This window comes from Strix uralensis, chromosome Z (genome assembly GCF_047716275.1).
Source record: "Strix uralensis isolate ZFMK-TIS-50842 chromosome Z, bStrUra1, whole genome shotgun sequence".
NCBI lineage: Eukaryota > Metazoa > Chordata > Aves > Strigiformes > Strigidae > Strix > Strix uralensis.
Genome location: NC_134012.1, coordinates 52301971 through 52320548, shown reverse-complemented (window position 1 = coordinate 52320548; position 18578 = coordinate 52301971). Strand labels below are relative to the sequence as shown.

The window sequence follows — 18578 nt, the reverse complement described above, 5'->3', positions numbered from 1 at the left end:
CAGGCTTGAGGAGTGGGCCCATGAAAACCTCATGAAGTTCAACAACGCCAAGTGCAAGGTCATGCATCTGGGTCAGGGTAACCACCAGTATCAATACAGACTGGGGGATTGAGTGCAGGCCTTCTGAGAAGGACTTGGGAATACTGGTGGATAAAAAACTGGGCATAAGCTGGCAAAGTGCACTTTCAGACCAAAAAGCCAACCGTATCCTGGGCTGCACAAAACGAAGGGCGGCTGGCAGGGTCGAGGTAGGTGATTCTCCCCTTCTATTCTACTCTCAAGAGACCTCACCTGGATTACTGCACCCAGCTCTGGGGCCCCCAGTACAAGGAATGGCCAATGTGATGCCCATATGTAAGAAGGGTCAGAAGGATGATCCGGGAAATTACAGGCCTGTCAGCTTGACTTCAGTGCCCAGGAAGCTGATGGAGCAGCTCATCCTGAGTACCATCACACAACACATGTGGGACAACCAGATGATCAGGCCCAGTCAGCATGGGTTTATGAAAGGCAGGTCCTGCTTGACAAACCTGATCTCCTTCTACCACATGGCAACCTGCTTATTGGATGAGGGAAAGAAAGGCTGTGGATGTAGTTTACCTTGACTTTAGGAAGGCATTTGACACCGTTTCCCACAGCATTCTCCTGGCAAAACTGGCTGCTCGAGGCTTGGATGGGCACACGCTTTACTGGGTAAAAAAACTGGCTGGATGGCCGGGCCCAAAGAGTTGTGGTGAACGGAGTTAAATCTGGTTGGCAGCTGGTCACGAGTGGTGTCCCCCAGGGCTCGGTTTTGGGGCCACTCCTGTTTAACATCTTTATTGATGATCTAGACGAGGGGATCGAGTGCACCCTCAGTAAGTTTACAGATGACACCAAGTTGGGTGGGAGTGTTGATCTGCTCGAGGGTAGGGAGGCTCTGCAGAGAGATCTGGACAGGCTGGAGCGATGGGCTAAGGCCAACTGTAGGAGTTTCAATAAGGCCAAATGCCGGGTGCTGCACTTGGGCCACAACAACCCCCAGCAGCGCTACAGGCTTGGGAAGGAGTGGCTGAAGAGCTGCCAGTCAGAGAGGGACCTGGGGGTGTTGATTGACAGCCGGCTGAACAGGAGCCAGCAGTGTGCCCAGGTGGCCAAGAAGGCCAATGGCATCCTGACTTGGATCAGCAATAGCATGGCCAGCAGGGACAGGGAAGGGATCTTGCCCCTGTACTTGGCACTGGTGAGGCCGCACCTCGATTACTGTGATCAGTTTTGGGCCCCTCACTACAAAAAGGACATTAAACTACTCGAGCGTGTCCAAAGAAGGGCAATGAAGCTGGTGAAGGGTCTGGAGCACATGTTGTACAAGGAGCGGCTGAGGGAACTGGGGTGGTTTAGTCTGGAGAAGAGGAGGCTGAGGGAAGAACTCATCGCCCTCTACAACTACCTGAAAGGAGGTTGCAGAGAGCTGGGGATGAGCCTCTTTAACCAAATAATAAGTGACAGAACAAGAGGTAATGGCCTCAAGTTGTGCCAGGGAAGGTTTAGACTAGATATTAGGAAGCATTTCTTTACAGAATGGGTTGTTCGGCGTTGGAATGGGCTGCCCAGGGAGGTGGTGGAGTCCCCATTCCTGCAGGTGTAAGAGTAGGGTCGACTTAGCACTGAGGGATACGGTGTAGTTGAGAACTGTTAATGTTGGGTTGATGGTTGGACTAGATGATCTTCAAGGTCTTTTCCAACCTAGACAATTCTATGATTCTGTGAAGACATGGACCTGTTGAGTGGGACCAGAGGACAGCCATGAAAATGGTCAGAGGGCTAGAACACCTCTCCTGTGAAGAATGGCTGAGAGAGTTGGGGTTGTACAGCCTGGAGAAGAGAAAACTGCAGGGAGACCTTCTTATGGCCTTTCAATATATAAAGGGAGCTTATAAGAAATATGGATAATTTTTACCAGGGCCTGTAGTAACAGGACAAGGAGCAACTGAAAGGGGGACAATTTAGATTGAATATAAGGAAGAAATTTTTTACAATGAGGGTGATGAGACACTGGAACAAGTTTCCCAGAAAAGTTGTGGATGCCCATCATTGATGGCTGTATTGAGTTTATGTGGCAAACTAGCAGGGGGTGCTGCAGGGGTGGCTTCTGTGAGAAGACACCAGGGGCTGCCCCCATGTGGGGCAGAGCCAGTTTCAGCTGGCTCCAAGACAGATCCACTGCTGGGCTGAGCCCATCAGTGATGTTGGTAGCACCTCTGAGATAACATTTAAGAAAGGGTAAAAAACAGCACACAACATCAGCTGGGAGAGAGGAGTGACAAAATGTGAGAGAAACAACTGTGCAGACACCAAGGTCAGTGAGGAGGAGGGGGAGGAGATGCTCCTGGCAGGACCTGTGGAGCTGGGCAGAGAGAAGCCCACAGTGGAGCAGGTTTGCTGGCAGGACTTGTGACACCATGGGGGACCCCCATTGGAGCAATCTGTTCCTGGACTGCACACCAGGGAAGGGACCCATGCTGGAGCAGTTCACAAAGAACTGCAGCCTGTGGGAAGGACCCACATTGGAGAAGTTCATAGAGGACTGTCTCCTGTGGGTGGGAACCTGAGGTGGAGCAGGTGAAGAGTGTGAGGAGGAGGGAGCAGCAGAGACAAGTGATGAACTGAACATAACCCCCATTTCCCCTGTTCCCCTGCGCTTATGGGGGAGGGGAGGTATAGAAGTCAGGAGTGAAGTTGAGCCTGGGAAGAAGGGAGGGGTGGGGGGAAGGTGTTTTTAGATTTGCTTCTCATTATCATATGCTGATTGATTGGCAATGAATTAAATTAATATCCCCAAGTCAAGCCTTTTCTGCCAATGGCAGTAATTGGTGAGTGATGTCCCTGTCCTTGACCTACAAGCTTTTTGTTGTATTTTTCTTCCCATCTTGTTGATGGAGGGGGAGTGATAGAGCAGCTTGGTGGGCACCTAGTGGCCAGCCAACGTCAACCCACCACAACAGGGCTTTAAGCAACTTGATCTAGTGAAAGATATCCCTGTCCAAGGCAGGGTGGTTGGAACTAGATGACCTTTGAAGGTCCCTTCCAACCAAAACCATTCTAAGATTCAATGATATTGGAGAAATATACAGTTTTACTTTCTTATATACAAATGCAACGCAAACCAAAAAAAAAAGAAACCAAACCCACTTACATATCTATTTGCCTTTTAAAACAAATTTCAGTCTTTTTTTTATGTCTACCACATTTTGGTCATTCTGACTGGAATGATCTACAAGGGTCTGGACTATACACAGTGGCTTTCTAACTCAGGTACATTTATAAATGCATCATTTTAACAGCCTTCTTGCTGTCATTATTTTTAGTCAGTACTCTTCTGGAGTGGATTAGAACCAGAGGGCTAACAGAAAAAATATAAATCGCTAACACTGATGCTGTGCAGCAGGCTAATGATAAAGTGTGAAGGTCAGGTATCTCTAAATTGTGTATGATGAGATATGAGTAGAGGACTAGAATAACCATGAATTCTCTTGTTAATCCAGATTCTGGCAACAAATCCCTTCTCTTACCTGCTAAAGCAGGGAGTAAAATTGCTACCTCTATAATTTGCGCTGATTTTTTATTCAAGGTTCAGCATCCAGTGAAAGAACAGCCTATTAAAACAGGCAGCCAGAGCTGTTCAGCGGAAAAGTGAGTAACCTAACCCACCAGTACGCAGCAACAGCCACAATGGGAGAGACATGGAGAGGTTACATCTATTATGTTTTACAGTTTTACAAAACAGAGTATAGAAACAGATACCAGGACATGATCTAGCATATAACAGTAATAAAAAGAAAGTTGCCCAGAATAAGGTATTCGCTCAAGATTGGCTCATTGTCTTGTAATACTTTGGGCATTTGCCATATTCCTCTTTAATAAAAATTCAATGTTACAATAGGTTTAAAAAAAAGTCCTCTCCAAAAGGAATCTCTCTGTGAACAGAGCATCTGGAATGTTTCAAAATGAATCAAGAGTGCCAAATGTTAAAGGGAAAACCAGGCCCTTTGTAAAAAAAAAAAAAAAAACTATAAAATTATGAAAAACATGGAAGGAGATGGTGGCACACTTTCTTTGATCTGGAAACTGAATTAATAAATTGTATTACAGTGGATTTAATTTATGTATTCAAGTCCATTATAATCAGACATTCAACATATTAGCAACTCTATTACACAAAAAGCAGAAACACTGGCAGTAGGAGTATTGTTATGAATAACAGAATATACTGTAAAAGTGTTAACTATAAGAACCACTAACAATGTAGATTAACAGTATTTTTGCTTGCAAATACAGCTGCAGTTGTTTTAGTTGTGACACTAAGGATCAGTGCTGTCTATGAATCCCTGGAAGTCATTCAGCCTCTTTCTGTACTCTAGCATGTCACAGGTAGCTACATCACACCTACTCATAAAACCTTACTGTATTTGGAGATGGCTACTGGTGGAAAGGGCAGAGGAACAACTTACATGAAAAAGGAGCCTTTCAGAGGTGAGAGAGGCAGGAATTTTTTTACAACTGAAATACATTCTATTAAAAAAAAGGTAAACTTATAATTTTGGTGCCTGAGGCTAGCATTAGAGCGCATATAACTCATTCAAAATAATAGATAAGCTACCCAGAAATAAAACTCATTTCTTAATTTGATTTACATGTCATTTTTACTAACTGAAGGAATCAAGATTTCCTTCCAAGCTCATTAGAGATTTCCCTTATAAAATACCTTATTTTATTCTAGATTCAACCTATTGAAACATTCCTATACATAAGGTAAAAAGAAGTGTGGCTTCTAACAATAGCGTTGTTTGTTATATCAGGATTGAGATATCGAAGATTGTCTCAACTTGAACAAATAAGACTTGTACTTACCGATATATCATCACTAAAATCTATTTCATCCAAATCAAGGTATTCAGGGGCTTCCATTATTCTTCTATGGACATTTTGGGTGAGTCAGCACAGTAGTAAAGACCTAATTAAGAAAAAAGAAATGGATTGTCTACTGAAGAGTCAAACCCACACAGAAATGGTTTAATATAGTTGCTAGATTATTGAAAACAACTTGTATAGTAAAGTCTTTCATAACTTAATTCTAAAAGTTAAATATGATTTTCCATCTCTACTCTGCATATCATGAAGAAGCCATTCCAATTTTCAGGGAGAATAACTAAGTGGTACTTGAACTGGAAGTCAAAAATACTTGATTCAGCATCACTTGGTCCTTCCAGAAGTTCAATACAGGTGTAAAGACTTAAGCTGTTGAGCACCCTCATGACCCTGCAACCATAGCTGCACTAATGACGTATCTTCTTAAGGATACTATTACTTTACTGGCCTGAACACAGCAACTTCTGTTACTATAGTTTTTCTCTGCTCAAGAAGACAGAAAAAATCTGAGAATCATGCTGTGCACAGAAAACAAAATCGTATCACACCTTATCTCCACTTAACAAGCAGACTAACACACAATGTAGTCAGTGCTGTACAGATGGATGATTCATCTCCCCACAGCCTGCAAGTGTCCGTCCCCCAAAACAGTAACCAAGGCAAAGCCAGAATTATATCAATGTGCACTCGTTATCAGGGACCTTAACCATTTCCTCACAGCAAAGGAAAAATAATAAAAAACTCTCTTACAAAGCAAGAAATTTGACTGGAAAAATCAATATGTAATTCTTAATAAATTGGAGTTGACCAGAAGATGAAAGACAACAAAACCCTCAATCCTTTCTTAATCCTAACTAGAATGAAGGTGTGCATTACCACTACAGACAAGTACATCAGAAGTAAAAGTGGAAAAGAAAGCTATTTTAAAGGAAGCTGAAAAAGAAAAGCATAATGCATTTTTAAATAATGTGAGGCACTATGTAAGTGTTAAGTATTATTGTGGAAACAAATCCTTCTAGTACTTGTACATAACAAAAGGAAAAGCCTGAAGGAAAAAAATAATACAAGCCCAGTTTATTCTTATCACAACTGACAAGAAATATGTTTATGAATAATGAAGTCAGCTGTACAGATCTAAATAAAATCACTGTGTGAAACATTCATAATGCAGTTAAGAATATCCTAGGATAAGGCGTTTGAAGAAAATGCTTTTCTGTATGTGTTACACTTATTGGCAAACAAAACCTCAGTCTCCTCCACAACACCCCTCCCAAGCACAAAGCTGACCTTAAGACACCTGTTCTTGAAAAGTTATTAGAAGAACCAAGAGGCAAATCTACAGTTTTAAACTGAAAGAGCTGGAAAAGCAAATTTTTATTTCTCACCAAATTACTGAAGGTAAAGGACTATTCAGGAGCATTTTCTCTTTAAATGAAAAAGGAAAAAAAAGGCAAAAAAAAAAAAAGCCTAGGTTTTCTTTAATGTATTAGGATATTTCTGCTCCTTGCAATATGAGAAGTAATTCCTGGGGATGAAAAACTGGGGAGGAAGGCAGCGTGTAAGAATAACCTCAGCTACCTTATTATTGGCTCTCACTGTGGAAAGGAGATGGCTATGAAAAGGTAAAAGCAGTATAAAGCCTTCAGTCCAACTTGATATGAGGAAACAGAAATGGCTATAATGTGAAACTAACCGGAAGCTTTCCATTTTGCACAATTCCCAAATGCTAAGTTTATTCTTGGAGGGAAACACTAAAATCAGACAAATCCTTGCAATGAAAGGAATTTGCTGTTGTGAAAAGGTGTGATACATTCAAGTCTACAGACTCTTTTCCACATTACAGATTTTGCTTTCTTAACAGAAACAGAGAATTTCAGTATATTTTTTTAAGGTTTAGGCTTTAATGTGTTGCATTTGGGTGACATTACAGCTTACTTCTGGCAAACTGCATTGTCACTGTATTGGGTTTGGGTGGCAAGGTTTTTGTAGCAGGGGGGTTTACAGGCATGGCTTCTGTGAGAAGATGCTAGAAGCTGTCCCCATGTCTGATAGAGCCAACACCAGCCAGCTCCAAGATGGACACACTGCAGGCCAAAGCTGAGCCCATCAGTGACGGTGGTAGTGCCTCTGTGTTAACATTTAAGAAGAGGAAAAGACTGCTGTGCAACAGCAGCTGTGAGAGAGCAGTGAAAAAATGTGAGAGACACAACTCTGCAGACACCAAGGTCAGTGAAGAAGGAGAGGGAGGAGGTGTTCCAGACACTGGAGCAGAGGTTCCCCTGCAGCCAGTGGTGAAGACCATGGTGAGGCAGGCTGTCCCCTGAAGCCCATGGAGGTCACCAATGGAGCAGATCTCCACCTGCAGCCCGTGGGGGACCTCACGCTGGAGCAGATGGCTGCGACTGAAGGAGGTTGTGACCCTGTGGGAAGCTCGCACTGGAGCAGGCCCCTGGCAGGACCTGTGGCCATGCTGGAGCACATTTGCTGGCAGGATTTGTGACCTTGTGGGGGGATTCATGTTGGAGCAGTCTGTTCCTGAAGGACTGCACCCCATGGAAGGGACCACGCTGGAGCAGGTGAAGAGCGTGAGGAGGAAGGAGCAGCAGAGACGACGTGTGATGAACTGAATGCAACCTGCATTCCTCGTCCCCCTGCACAGCTTGGGGAGGAGGATGTAGAGGAGTCAGGAACAAAGGAAAGAAGTTGAATCTCGAAAGGAGGGGTTGGGGGAATGTGTTTTAGATTTTGTGTTCATTTCTCACTATTCTACTCTATTTTTAATTGGCAATAAATTAAATTAATTTTCCTCAAGTTAAGTCTGTTTTGCCTGAGATGGTAACTGGTGAGCAACCTCCCTGTCTTGATCTCAAACCCTGAACTTTTTAATCTTATTTTCTCCCTTGTCCTGTTCAGGAGGTGGAATGAGAGAGCAGCTGGGTAGGCATCTGCCAGCCAGCCAAGGTCAACCCATCACAATATCCCTCCAGTCCCTCCACAGAGGTAAAGATCAGCTGTCAGTTTATCACTGTGACTCAGTGATAAACTGACAGCTCAAACCAAAACATTAAGTCAGTTTTAGAGGCAGAATAAATGCCAAGTGTATACATACTGTCCTACACAAATTGCAGGATTGTAGAATCTACCCAATACCATTCTGTAAGGTGATACATGTGTCAAGTAAGAATGAGAACTAAAATTAAAAATTTAAAGGTTAAAGGCATATATGGACCATATCACATACAAATACCCTACAAACAAACCAAAGCTTCACTAAGTTTCAGTTAAATGGATTTTAAAAAAAACAACCCACTCAGTATGTTTAAAAATCAATGAAAGAGATAAATAAAGCTACTTTAAACATGCCACATAATAAGCCAGAATCAAGAAGTGACTGAAAATTTTTATTTTGGAATTAAAACTGATTTATTCAGGTAAAAAAACTCCATAGATTTAATAAAAGAACTACTGTTCCTCATTACCACATATCTCCAGATTTTAGAACAAAAAGTTCACAACATTTCAAACTTACTTTTTAGTTCTAAATTGCAAGAAGCTACTGAGGCAAAAAAATGCTGCATCCATCTACGGCTGACGAAAAGACTGCATTTCACCTAGCAATATACAAAACTCATCATGTCAGTCCACAGTCTTGCAATATTACTTCCCCAAAATACTACTTTCTGTCTTCTCAAGAAACAAAGAGTATGAAATATACAAAGGCTGATGAGAAAGTTGGTAACCAAACCAAACACACTTTCTCTATGGAGAACTTATCTTTCTGAAGATAGTGTTCAGCTAGAACACTAGGGCAAGAGACTCATGAATTCTATTCGCTCTAAGATTTTAATTTTTTTCTCAATGAGGTAAAACTGGACAGCAACTCAGGACAAATACTATGACCAAGTAAGACTTCCCATGACTATACTTGGAGTCTTATTCAAGAAGTGCACTTTTTTGATACAATTTAACATAGTAGGACTACATCATGTATAATGCAAACCATACGGTAAGGACAGTACTCAGAGTTGTGACTATTTTGAGACTTGCAAAGGTTGAATCCAGCACATCAGAAGTATAAATAATCTGAATAGCATTCACAAGCAGATCATAAGCACAACTGGTCAAATCCAAGGTAAAAATAATTGCAAACAAAATTGCAACTGCCAGCAATGGTGACGAGATGAATAATATATTCTCAGCATCAACACCAAAGCAATACAGATGACTGTCTCTAGCTTGCCAGCAGAAATGTCTGACATTTAACTGATCAATTTTCCCAACTGTATTTTGGAAGCTAGTCATTAAATATTCCACAAAATTTTAACCCAAAAAAGGGCATTTCTTGTCTGACAATTTGCCTGGCAGAGAGACATACACACACATACACATTTTATACAGGTAAAAGAAATCCTGTCTCCTCTCCGAACTCACAGCTAAAAGAAAAAAGCATAAGCATCACCCACATGTACTCAAGAGTGTTTTTTAGTTTCATGAAACAGTTCCACCAGGAGAAATCACCCCACTAAAAATTATCACACAGAAATATGGTAATAGTAATACCAGTATAATAACATGCTTCATATGTTGCACTAGAACAGATACTAAACAATGATTAGGTTGTAAAATAGAGAAAAAAAAAAATCATCCTTTTCAAACAACATCAACAATCCCTATTGTTTTTCCAAAACAGATTTTCTCTGCTGCTGTCCTCAGCTAGAACTAGTTGTCTGAACTGAAATCCTGTTACTGACAAATGTTCAATAACATTACGTGAATGAGGAAAAAAAGGTGCAAAGAAAGCAATTCCCAATTAAAAAAAAAAAAAAAGCAACGAAGTGTTAGGTACAAGGAACAAATCCATCAATTTCTGCAAACACTAAAACTCTACTTTAGACTGATGGCATGCTTACCTACAGGTGAAATGCTTACATTGTTCACAGATTTCTTTTTTAAGGTAGATCAAGCCTTGGATTTGCCTCACCACAAAAGTCTCAAAAAAGTCACACCAACAACAATCCCTAGGGGCTTTTGAGGATGAAGATGGACTCAAAGTGGGAAGGGCAGGAATGTTTTAAAAGCCAGTCCTGCCACCGACTTTGTATGGTGAAACCAGTGGCCATTGCCTTATCCATACTAATGCATATCAGGCAAGAACAAGGCCATACAGGTGAGCATTTGCTCTCTGTCAATTAACTGAGTGAATGAAGAGACTGGTACGGCAGGCAGAAAGTAAGAAAGCATCAGGTTCAGTTTCTTTGTTCTGTTTGCTCAAAACTGTGGACTAAAAATGCATAACTGATTTGTAGCGACCCCTTTGCAACAAGGTTGTAGTGAAATCAGTAGCTTTGAAAGGAATCTGATCCAGTATCTCAGCAAAAAAACAGTCTCACTGCTGTATGTGAAAGAACAAATCCAAGAGGGAGCATAGGGAAAATGTTTTTTATTGAGCCAAAGCAAAACAACTAATTGAGAATGCATCACTTTAATTATTTATGGATACATAAATAAGAACAAATAACAATAAAAAGATCTGCTGTCAATTAAATGTCTACTTAAGTGGTAACTCTAAGAAATACTGCTAAATGTCACATGGGATTTTATTTTCCACATCTCAGAACTACTATACCAAAATATTTGGGGATTTACTTAAACTTTCAATCAAATATAAAGTAAATCAGATGTAAATACTTCTGTAGTGGTTGGCAAAAGGCTGCTTCCTTAAGCACAGTTAATATTAAAGATTTAGGTTTTAAATGCCAGAATGCTATGATAGTTGCTTTTTAATTAGGGGATAAGGTTACATTTTACAATTATAGGTCTAATATAACAAAATAAACATATTGCCCTTTCCTAAGCATCAGAGGCTCTAGTAGCTCAAGATGAACAAGATTCATGGACAGAAAGGAAAGACTTTGTATCTTTAATTTAAGTACACAGTATGTGTTTCAAGTAATGCTTGAAATCTGGTAAGCGTCTGAATTTTACTCCCTAACACTAAGAAATAGCAAAAGCATAAAACCGACTTTCTTCACTTTCAAACAAACAGAACAGTGTAATGTTACATTATGTTAAACCTATTTAGCATGCAGTGAAAAGCCCAGCACCCGATTAAAATCTACAGTTCAGGAAGGCACATCATCTGTCAGCAGTAAGAAATATCTAGAACTTTGAATTCAATTCTTCCATCCTTGTATTCCACTGTAACAGTGAAGTTCTACCAAAAATTAATTTGGCCTTGTAACCCTATTTACTACACAGTATAAGGAAAGCACTATAGTATATTCAGGAGCGCTACCATAATTAGGGAATATGAGAGCTGGACTATTGAATGAAGGCAAGAAAGCTTGGTCACTGTGTCCTAGCAAACCTAGTCTGGGCTAACAACATAGCTTCTCATTCATATTTACATTCTCTTCATTATTTCTAAGGGGAAAATTATGTGGATATAACCAATAAATATTCAAGTGCATGACTTTGAGAATGTAAAGAGCAACACTGCAGCTCAAATAGAGCTTTTCAAGAGCATAGCTTCATGCATTCAAATAAAATGACAACCTGACATATGGTTAGACTATATTGACACTTCTAAGTCATATAAGGGTTTGTGATATTACAATGCCATCTTGAAGTGCATTGTGCAACCAATTTTTACTACCTTTTAGGGCTTTCAAAGTATTTTTTTCTAATTACATGAAATAACATTTTTTCAATTACTTGTCATGCTCAGTGTCTGGATTGTCTATTACTGACTGAGCACCTCTCTTGTACTAGTTTGTTTTACTTTTCTTCCTTTTGTGTAAGCCAAGAAAAATCTATCATGCAAAAGAAATTATCTGTCCAGTCAAATTTAAAATATAAAAATATAAAGGGAAGGCTCAATAGGAGCAGAGGGAGATTTTAAAGAGTAAAGATGAATTTTAAATAATTTATTGTAAAAAAAAAACCAGAAAAGTTAATAGTGAGTCTTCAAAATTATGTGATTTTTTGAGTGAAGAAATGAATTCTAAAACCAGGACTACCTTATTCCTTATCGCATTTATTCAGAAGTTTTCTTGAGTTTAAAAGTTCACAGCAGCAATTCATAATAGTATGATACTTCTAAAGCAAGTCAAAATAAAAGCACTGCTTTTAATCACCATGCAAGTACGATCAGTGCACAAGTTACACTGACAGGACAGGAAGAAGGAATGCAGCAAAGCACAACAATTTTCCAAGACCAAAAGGTGCTATTTTTAAAATTTAACTTCAGAAAAACTGCATTCCAAACATGCAGAAACAATCCACCTGCAGCCCTGAACAGGCAAAATACTGAGCCCAGTTCTGTTTCCAATGAAGTCAATGCATATTCAGCACTGAATTTAGATAAGAACAAATTTATTTCTCTCTGGCCAAACATAATTGAACTCCTCCTAGACATCTACCTAGAACTCAAGATAACATATTCATCCACATTGCCTGGATGATTGCTTGGAATAAAGCAATCCTATGGAGTCTTAAGGGTGGTGAGACAGCAATGGGTGCCCGCAGCTCAAAAGGCCAACAGTAGCCTGGGCTGCATCAAGAAAAGCATGGTCAGAAAGTGGAGGGAGGTGATTCTGCCCCTCTACTCTGCTCTGGTGAGAACCCACCTGCGGTCCTGTGTCCAGCTCTGGGGTCCTCAGTATGAGAAGTCAGGAAGTACAGGAGACAGTCAGTGACCTACTGCATCACATAGACATACACAAGTCTATGGGACCAGATGGGATATACCCAAGGGTGCTGAAGGAGCTGGCTGGGGTGCTCGCCAAGCCGCTTTCCATCATTTACCAGCAGTCCTGGCTCACCGGGGAGGTCCCAACAGATTAGAAATTGGCCAACGTGACGCCCATCCATAAGAAGGGTTGGAAGGATGATCCGGGAAATTACAGGCCTGTCAGCTTGACTTCAGTGCCCAGGAAGCTGATGGAGCAGCTCATCCTGAGTACCATCACACAACACATGTGGGACAACCAGATGATCAGGCCCAGTCAGCATGGGTTTATGAAAGGTTGACAAACCTAATCTCCTTCTACCACGTGGCAACCTGCTTATTGGATGAGGGAAAGAAAGGCTGTGGATGTAGTTTACCTTGACTTTAGGAAGGCATTTGACACCGTTTCCCACAGCATTCTCCTGGCAAAACTGGCTGCTCGTGGCTTGGATGATCGCACGCTTTACTGGGTAAAAAGCTGGCTGGATGGCCGGGCCCAGAGAGTTGTGGTGAATGGAGTTAAATACGGTTGGCGGCCGGTCACGAGTGGTGTCCCCCAGGGCTCGGTTTTGGGGCCACTCCTGTTTAACATCTTTATTGATGATCTAGACGAGGGGATCGAGTGCACCCTCAGTAAGTTTGCAGATGACACCAAGTTGGGTGGGAGTGTTGATCTGCTCGAGGGTAGGGAGGCTCTGCAGAGAGATCTGGACAGGCTGGAGCGATGGGCTAAGGCCAACTGTAGGAGTTTCAATAAGGCCAAATGCCGGGTGCTGCACTTGGGCCACAACAACCCCCAGCAGCGCTACAGGCTTGGGGAGGAGTGGCTGGAGAGCTGCCAGTCAGAGAGGGACCTGGGGGTGTTGATTGACAGCCAGCTGAACAGGAGCCAGCAGTGTGCCCAGGTGGCCAAGAAGGCCAATGGCATCCTGGCTTGGATCAGCAATAGCGTGGCCAACAGGGACAGGGAAGGGATCTTGCCCCTGTACTTGGCACTGGTGAGGCCGCACCTCGATTACTGTGATCAGTTTTGGGCCCCTCACTACAAAAAGGACATTGAATTACTCGAGCGTGTCCAGAGAAGGGCAACGAAGCTGGTGAACGGTCTGGAGCACAGGTCGTACGAGGAGTGGCTGAGGGAACTGGGGTTGTTTAGTCTGGAGAAGAGGAGGCTGAGGGAAGAACTCATCGCCCTCTACAACTACCTGAAAGGAGGTTGCAGAGAGCTGGGGATGAGCCTCTTTAACCAAACAATAAGTGACAGAACAAGAGGTAATGGCCTCAAGTTGTGCCAGGGAAAGTTTAGACTAGATATTAGGAAGTATTTCTTTACAGAATGGGTTGTTCGGCGTTGGAATGGGCTGCCCAGGGAGGTAGTGGAGTCCCCATCCCTGGAGGTGTTCAAGAGGTGGGTTGACATAGCACTTAGGGATATGGTGTAGTTGGGATTTGTCAGTGCTAGGTTAATGGTTGGACTAGATGATCTTCAAGGTCCCTTCCAACCTAGATGATTCTGTGTGATTCTGTGAGAAAGACATGGACCTTTTAGAGCAGGTCCAGAGAAGGACCACAAAAATGATCAGAGGGCTAGAACACCTCTTCCATGAAGAATGACTGAGAGAGTTGGGCTTCTTCAGTCTGGAGAAGAAGAGGAGGCTCTGGGGAGATGTTATTGCAGCCCTTCAATACTTAAAGAGGGCTTACAATAAAGATGGGGACAGACTTTTTAGTAGGGCCTGTTGCAATAGGACAAGGGGTAACCACTTCAAACTAAAAGAGGGTTGATTTAGATGAGATATAAGGAAGAAATTTTTTACAATGAGGGTGGTTAAACACTGCAACAGTTTGCCCAGAGAGGTGATAGATGCCCATCCCCTGAAACATTCAAGGTCAGGCTGAATGGGACTCTGAGCAACCTGATGTAGTTGAAGATGTCCCTGTTCAGTGAAGGGGTTTGGACTAGATAACCTTTAAAGGTCCCTTCCAACTCAAACTATGATTCTATGATTTCAAAGAAGTCATGTGGAGATACGTAACAGTGTATGGTTCACCTAGTCTATCTCTACCCCCATGAATTGCATGGAAAATTCATCACAACTTGAGGCATTTTAACATGAAGTATTTTTAACAATTACAATGACTGATGCTATGTAGTCTGTAAGTAATATATATGTCAGGATGCGCAGAGTGGAGATAAAATATATTTTTTAAGACACAGTTCCTCATGTCTGTTGGGTTTTTTTTAGCACACTGAATAGTACCCCACATAACTTACTGCAAAAGGAAATTGTTACTCCAAGGATGACACTGAGCTTCAGTAAAGTACAAGCTTTGCCATTAATATCTGTGTGACAAAGACGTCACCCACCTTAAGGCAAGGAGTGTCTCTTTGGCTGTTAGGAAGTACTTCCTTCTTGCTTTTCTAAACACTACTCCATTTAATGCTCTCATGAATAACTATTACATTTAATACCAAAAGAGAGTGATTCTACTTATTCATTCCCAAAAGAAAACAAAAGCAACCTAACAAAAAAGAAATCAATATTCAGGCTACTGGGTGATCTGAATAACTGAAGAGTTGTTTTTACCGTAACACAACTTGAAAGTCATCAGCTCACTACAAACTACCCCAGATTTCTCATAATAAAACCATCCTTTCCAACCCACGGTTTTATATGTCATTCAAGATTCAAGCATAAAGAAAACTGGACTCCAAGCATTCAGCCAGAATATATGTACTTAAGCATTCTGGAGTGAGGCCTAGAAAAATAAACTTGTTTGTTTCAATTAGCCTTGAAGGAGAAACCTTTGGAGTTGGAAATTAATAGCTGTTATTTTAAAACTGAAACAGCATACATGATTCAAGCACTGTATACAAGCTAATGAACTGTCGACTTAACTTTAATGACAGGATCAAAACAAGTAAGAGGTCAACCGATCTGTTGTAAAAGAGATATTTCATTGGCTGTATTTATTATTTATGTTTTTATTCCTTTTGAACTACTACAAGGCTATTTGCTCTTAATATGAAATACCCTTCATTCATGCAAAATTAATATGCTTACTTCATTGTACTCCAGCTTATATGGCAACTGTTTCAGTTATTTCACACCAGCTAACACTTCCTATGGGCTTTAAGACTCACCAACACACAGATCAAAACCAGATCAAACAAGTCTCACCTGCAAATGACATATGTACATAAATGGAGGGACGGACTGGACAGAAACCTCACCAGAACACACAGTAAGAATCCATGCTGTTCCATTACCATAACTTATTTCTATAATGCCACAATTTTTAGTGAGCTAGTGACAACAGAGGCCAGAGGATAGTTGCTGTACTGGACGCCCTGTGTGTATTTGGAGTGGAACATACAGTTGCCATCTTGGATGCAATCCGCATGTAAGAAAAGCAGGTGGTGGCATTTACTCCAACTTCTAACATCTTAACTTTTGCATTAGAAGTGGAACCTGGTCTGGGTCTGTCACTTACCCACTTGACAACTAATGCCAGTAAGAAAAGCAATGCTTTAACTCAAGTACCATGCACAGAGGAACAGTTTCTACTGACTGAGTGCACTGCAGCAGCATCATTTCCTCTCCACTGTGACATCCTGTTATACTTCTTGCACACAGGGACCACAGACTTTAACCATTAATTTCTATAAGCTCATTTCTTATTTAGTAATTTTCCATATAAAAAGAGATTTTACCTGTGAGGGAAGATAAAATGAAACAATGCACTGTTCATTCTTCTCAGCCATTTTTTGTTAAAGGGCATTAAACTAGTCAAGTGTGGAAAACATCCTGTAGCTCTACTTACTTCTACTGTTACTTTCATCCACTTACCTAAACTGTGGAGTACTACTTCCTGACAGCTGCTGACCCTATTTGGGTATGATGGCTGCTCCCTTCATTTGTTTAAAAAGGGTCTTTAAATGGTAAAAAACTTCTGCTTCTTCCTTTAAACTGTTCTATGACTATGTATTTAACCTCACATTATCTTCAGTTACCGCTAGTTCTCAAAACAAATTTGTTTAGTTTTCCCACTAAACATTTTGTGACAGCCTGACTCTAAAATGATGAAGTGTTTCTGCTTAATGTAGGGAATAATGATACTCAAATCTGTTACAGGAGAAATACTAATGTCCCTTCGAAATTATCTACTTGTAAATTTAAAAACCAGTCATCTAGAGGTATATGAAATAGTTGCCAAGCTACTTAAAGTATGATGTTCTTATCATTCCAGCATGAAAGGGCCACTTTTTCCACTCACAATAAAGATCAGCATCTTCCTCATGAAATATACTTGATTTTCTCATATTAAATGCTCCAATGGTTTCAAAAAAATGGACGCTTGAGGCAAACAGTGCACCTACAAGCAGAAATTTTAACAGCAAAGACTGAAATTAAAAAATATTTTCCATTAACAAAAAACAATTTTCAGAAAAGGAAAATTCATGTTCTCAATGGAAAATCCATTTTCTCAAAGCAAAAAGTGAAAAAATGAGCAAAGACATTTTTTAACAGCTTTATATATCCTCAAAAATAACTCACAGATAGATCACATTATCCCCCAAAATAGCACAGAGTTCTTGAGGTTAAAGCACAGAATCTTAGGCTGGGTCTATCTCTTCCAGGATCATTTAGTCCAACCTCTCTACTCATGCAGGGTCAGCTAGAACAGGTTAAGACCAGGACTGTGTCCAGTCAAATCCTGAGTATCTCCACAGATGGAGCCTCCACAATGTCTCTGGGCAACCTGTGCCAGTGTTTGGCCAGCCTCCCAGTAAAAAAAGTGTTTTCTTGTGTTCAGATGGAATTTCACATCTTTCACTTTGTGCCCATTGCCTCTTGTCCTGTCAGTGGGCACCACAGAGAAAAGTCTTGCTCCCTCTACTTCACTCTATCCCATCAGGCATTTATACACATGGGTAAGTTTCTCCTGAGACTTCTCTTCTCCAGGTTCAACATTCCTAGCTCTCTCAGCTTCTGTTCATAGCAAAGAGGCTCCTGTCCCTTAATTCCTGTAACCCATGGGATTCTTCCAAGCAGATCTCTGAAGAGATGTATGGACTAGTTAGTACTAGGGGCTGTTATGTTAACAATGACTTCTTTCTCTAAGCATTTATTTTCTATTATGCTAGCCTATAAATTTCTGTGAAATTAAATAAAAGGAAGTTTACATTTCAAACACTGGTTGTCATAATACTAGCAATGTAGGATATCCAACACTGAGAACTAAATCCAAGGCAGAGATGAAGACTAATTTTGCATTTTATATATGTTTTTACAGGTTGGCATGGTTTCAATATTTTTTCATTTTAGTGACCTTCTTATATATTGAAGTATTTAACAGAGAAAAGAACAAACAAGAGACAATACTATTTAAAGACTTTTTAGGGTGTGTAGAAACAGAAATACCTATCAAAATAATTGTTTCTGTAAACATGATATAAACAAGCTGCAATTAGGATGTACTTATCATTTCATTATGCCACTCATTACGTCCAAGATATCCTGTTTGTTCTGCCTGTTCAAACAGAAGAAAAAACAAAACAAAACACTATTCATGAAAGCAATTCTTTACAGTGTTTCAAAAGGAAGCTGGAGCTGGTAAACACATGTTCTTATGGGAAATTGCCATAATCCTGACTATATCTCAGCAGGCTCTGAAAATATTTCTCACAAAGTCTCTTCTATAAAATCTAGAACATATGTATGACAGACTACATTTCATGTCCTGTTAAGGAACTTGCTAGATTAATGAAGAGGACATTACTCTTGCATTTCCTTTCAAATGTCTGCATTTTGCTACAGGTATTCTGCAATTCTTGTTTTCTCTCCTATTTTCATTATTTCTGCATTTTCATCAATCTGTGAAAGAGCCCGTGAAAGTTTATACCTAGATGCCCCACTGACAGCATCTTACTGTGGGC

General features: G+C 40.7%; 1 protein-coding gene across 3 annotated transcripts in view; it reads right to left on the bottom strand.

The window, feature by feature from the left end:
• SNCAIP (synuclein alpha interacting protein) overlaps window positions 1-18578 on the bottom strand; it is a 90573-nt gene that overhangs the window by 50122 nt on the left and 21873 nt on the right. For all 3 annotated transcript variants that reach the window (XM_074856173.1, XM_074856175.1, XM_074856174.1), the window contains exon 2: window positions 4891-4993. In XM_074856173.1, coding sequence (XP_074712274.1) covers window positions 4891-4947 — 57 coding nt within the window. In that variant the 5' untranslated portion in view covers window positions 4948-4993. The remainder of the gene's footprint in view (window positions 1-4890; window positions 4994-18578) is intronic.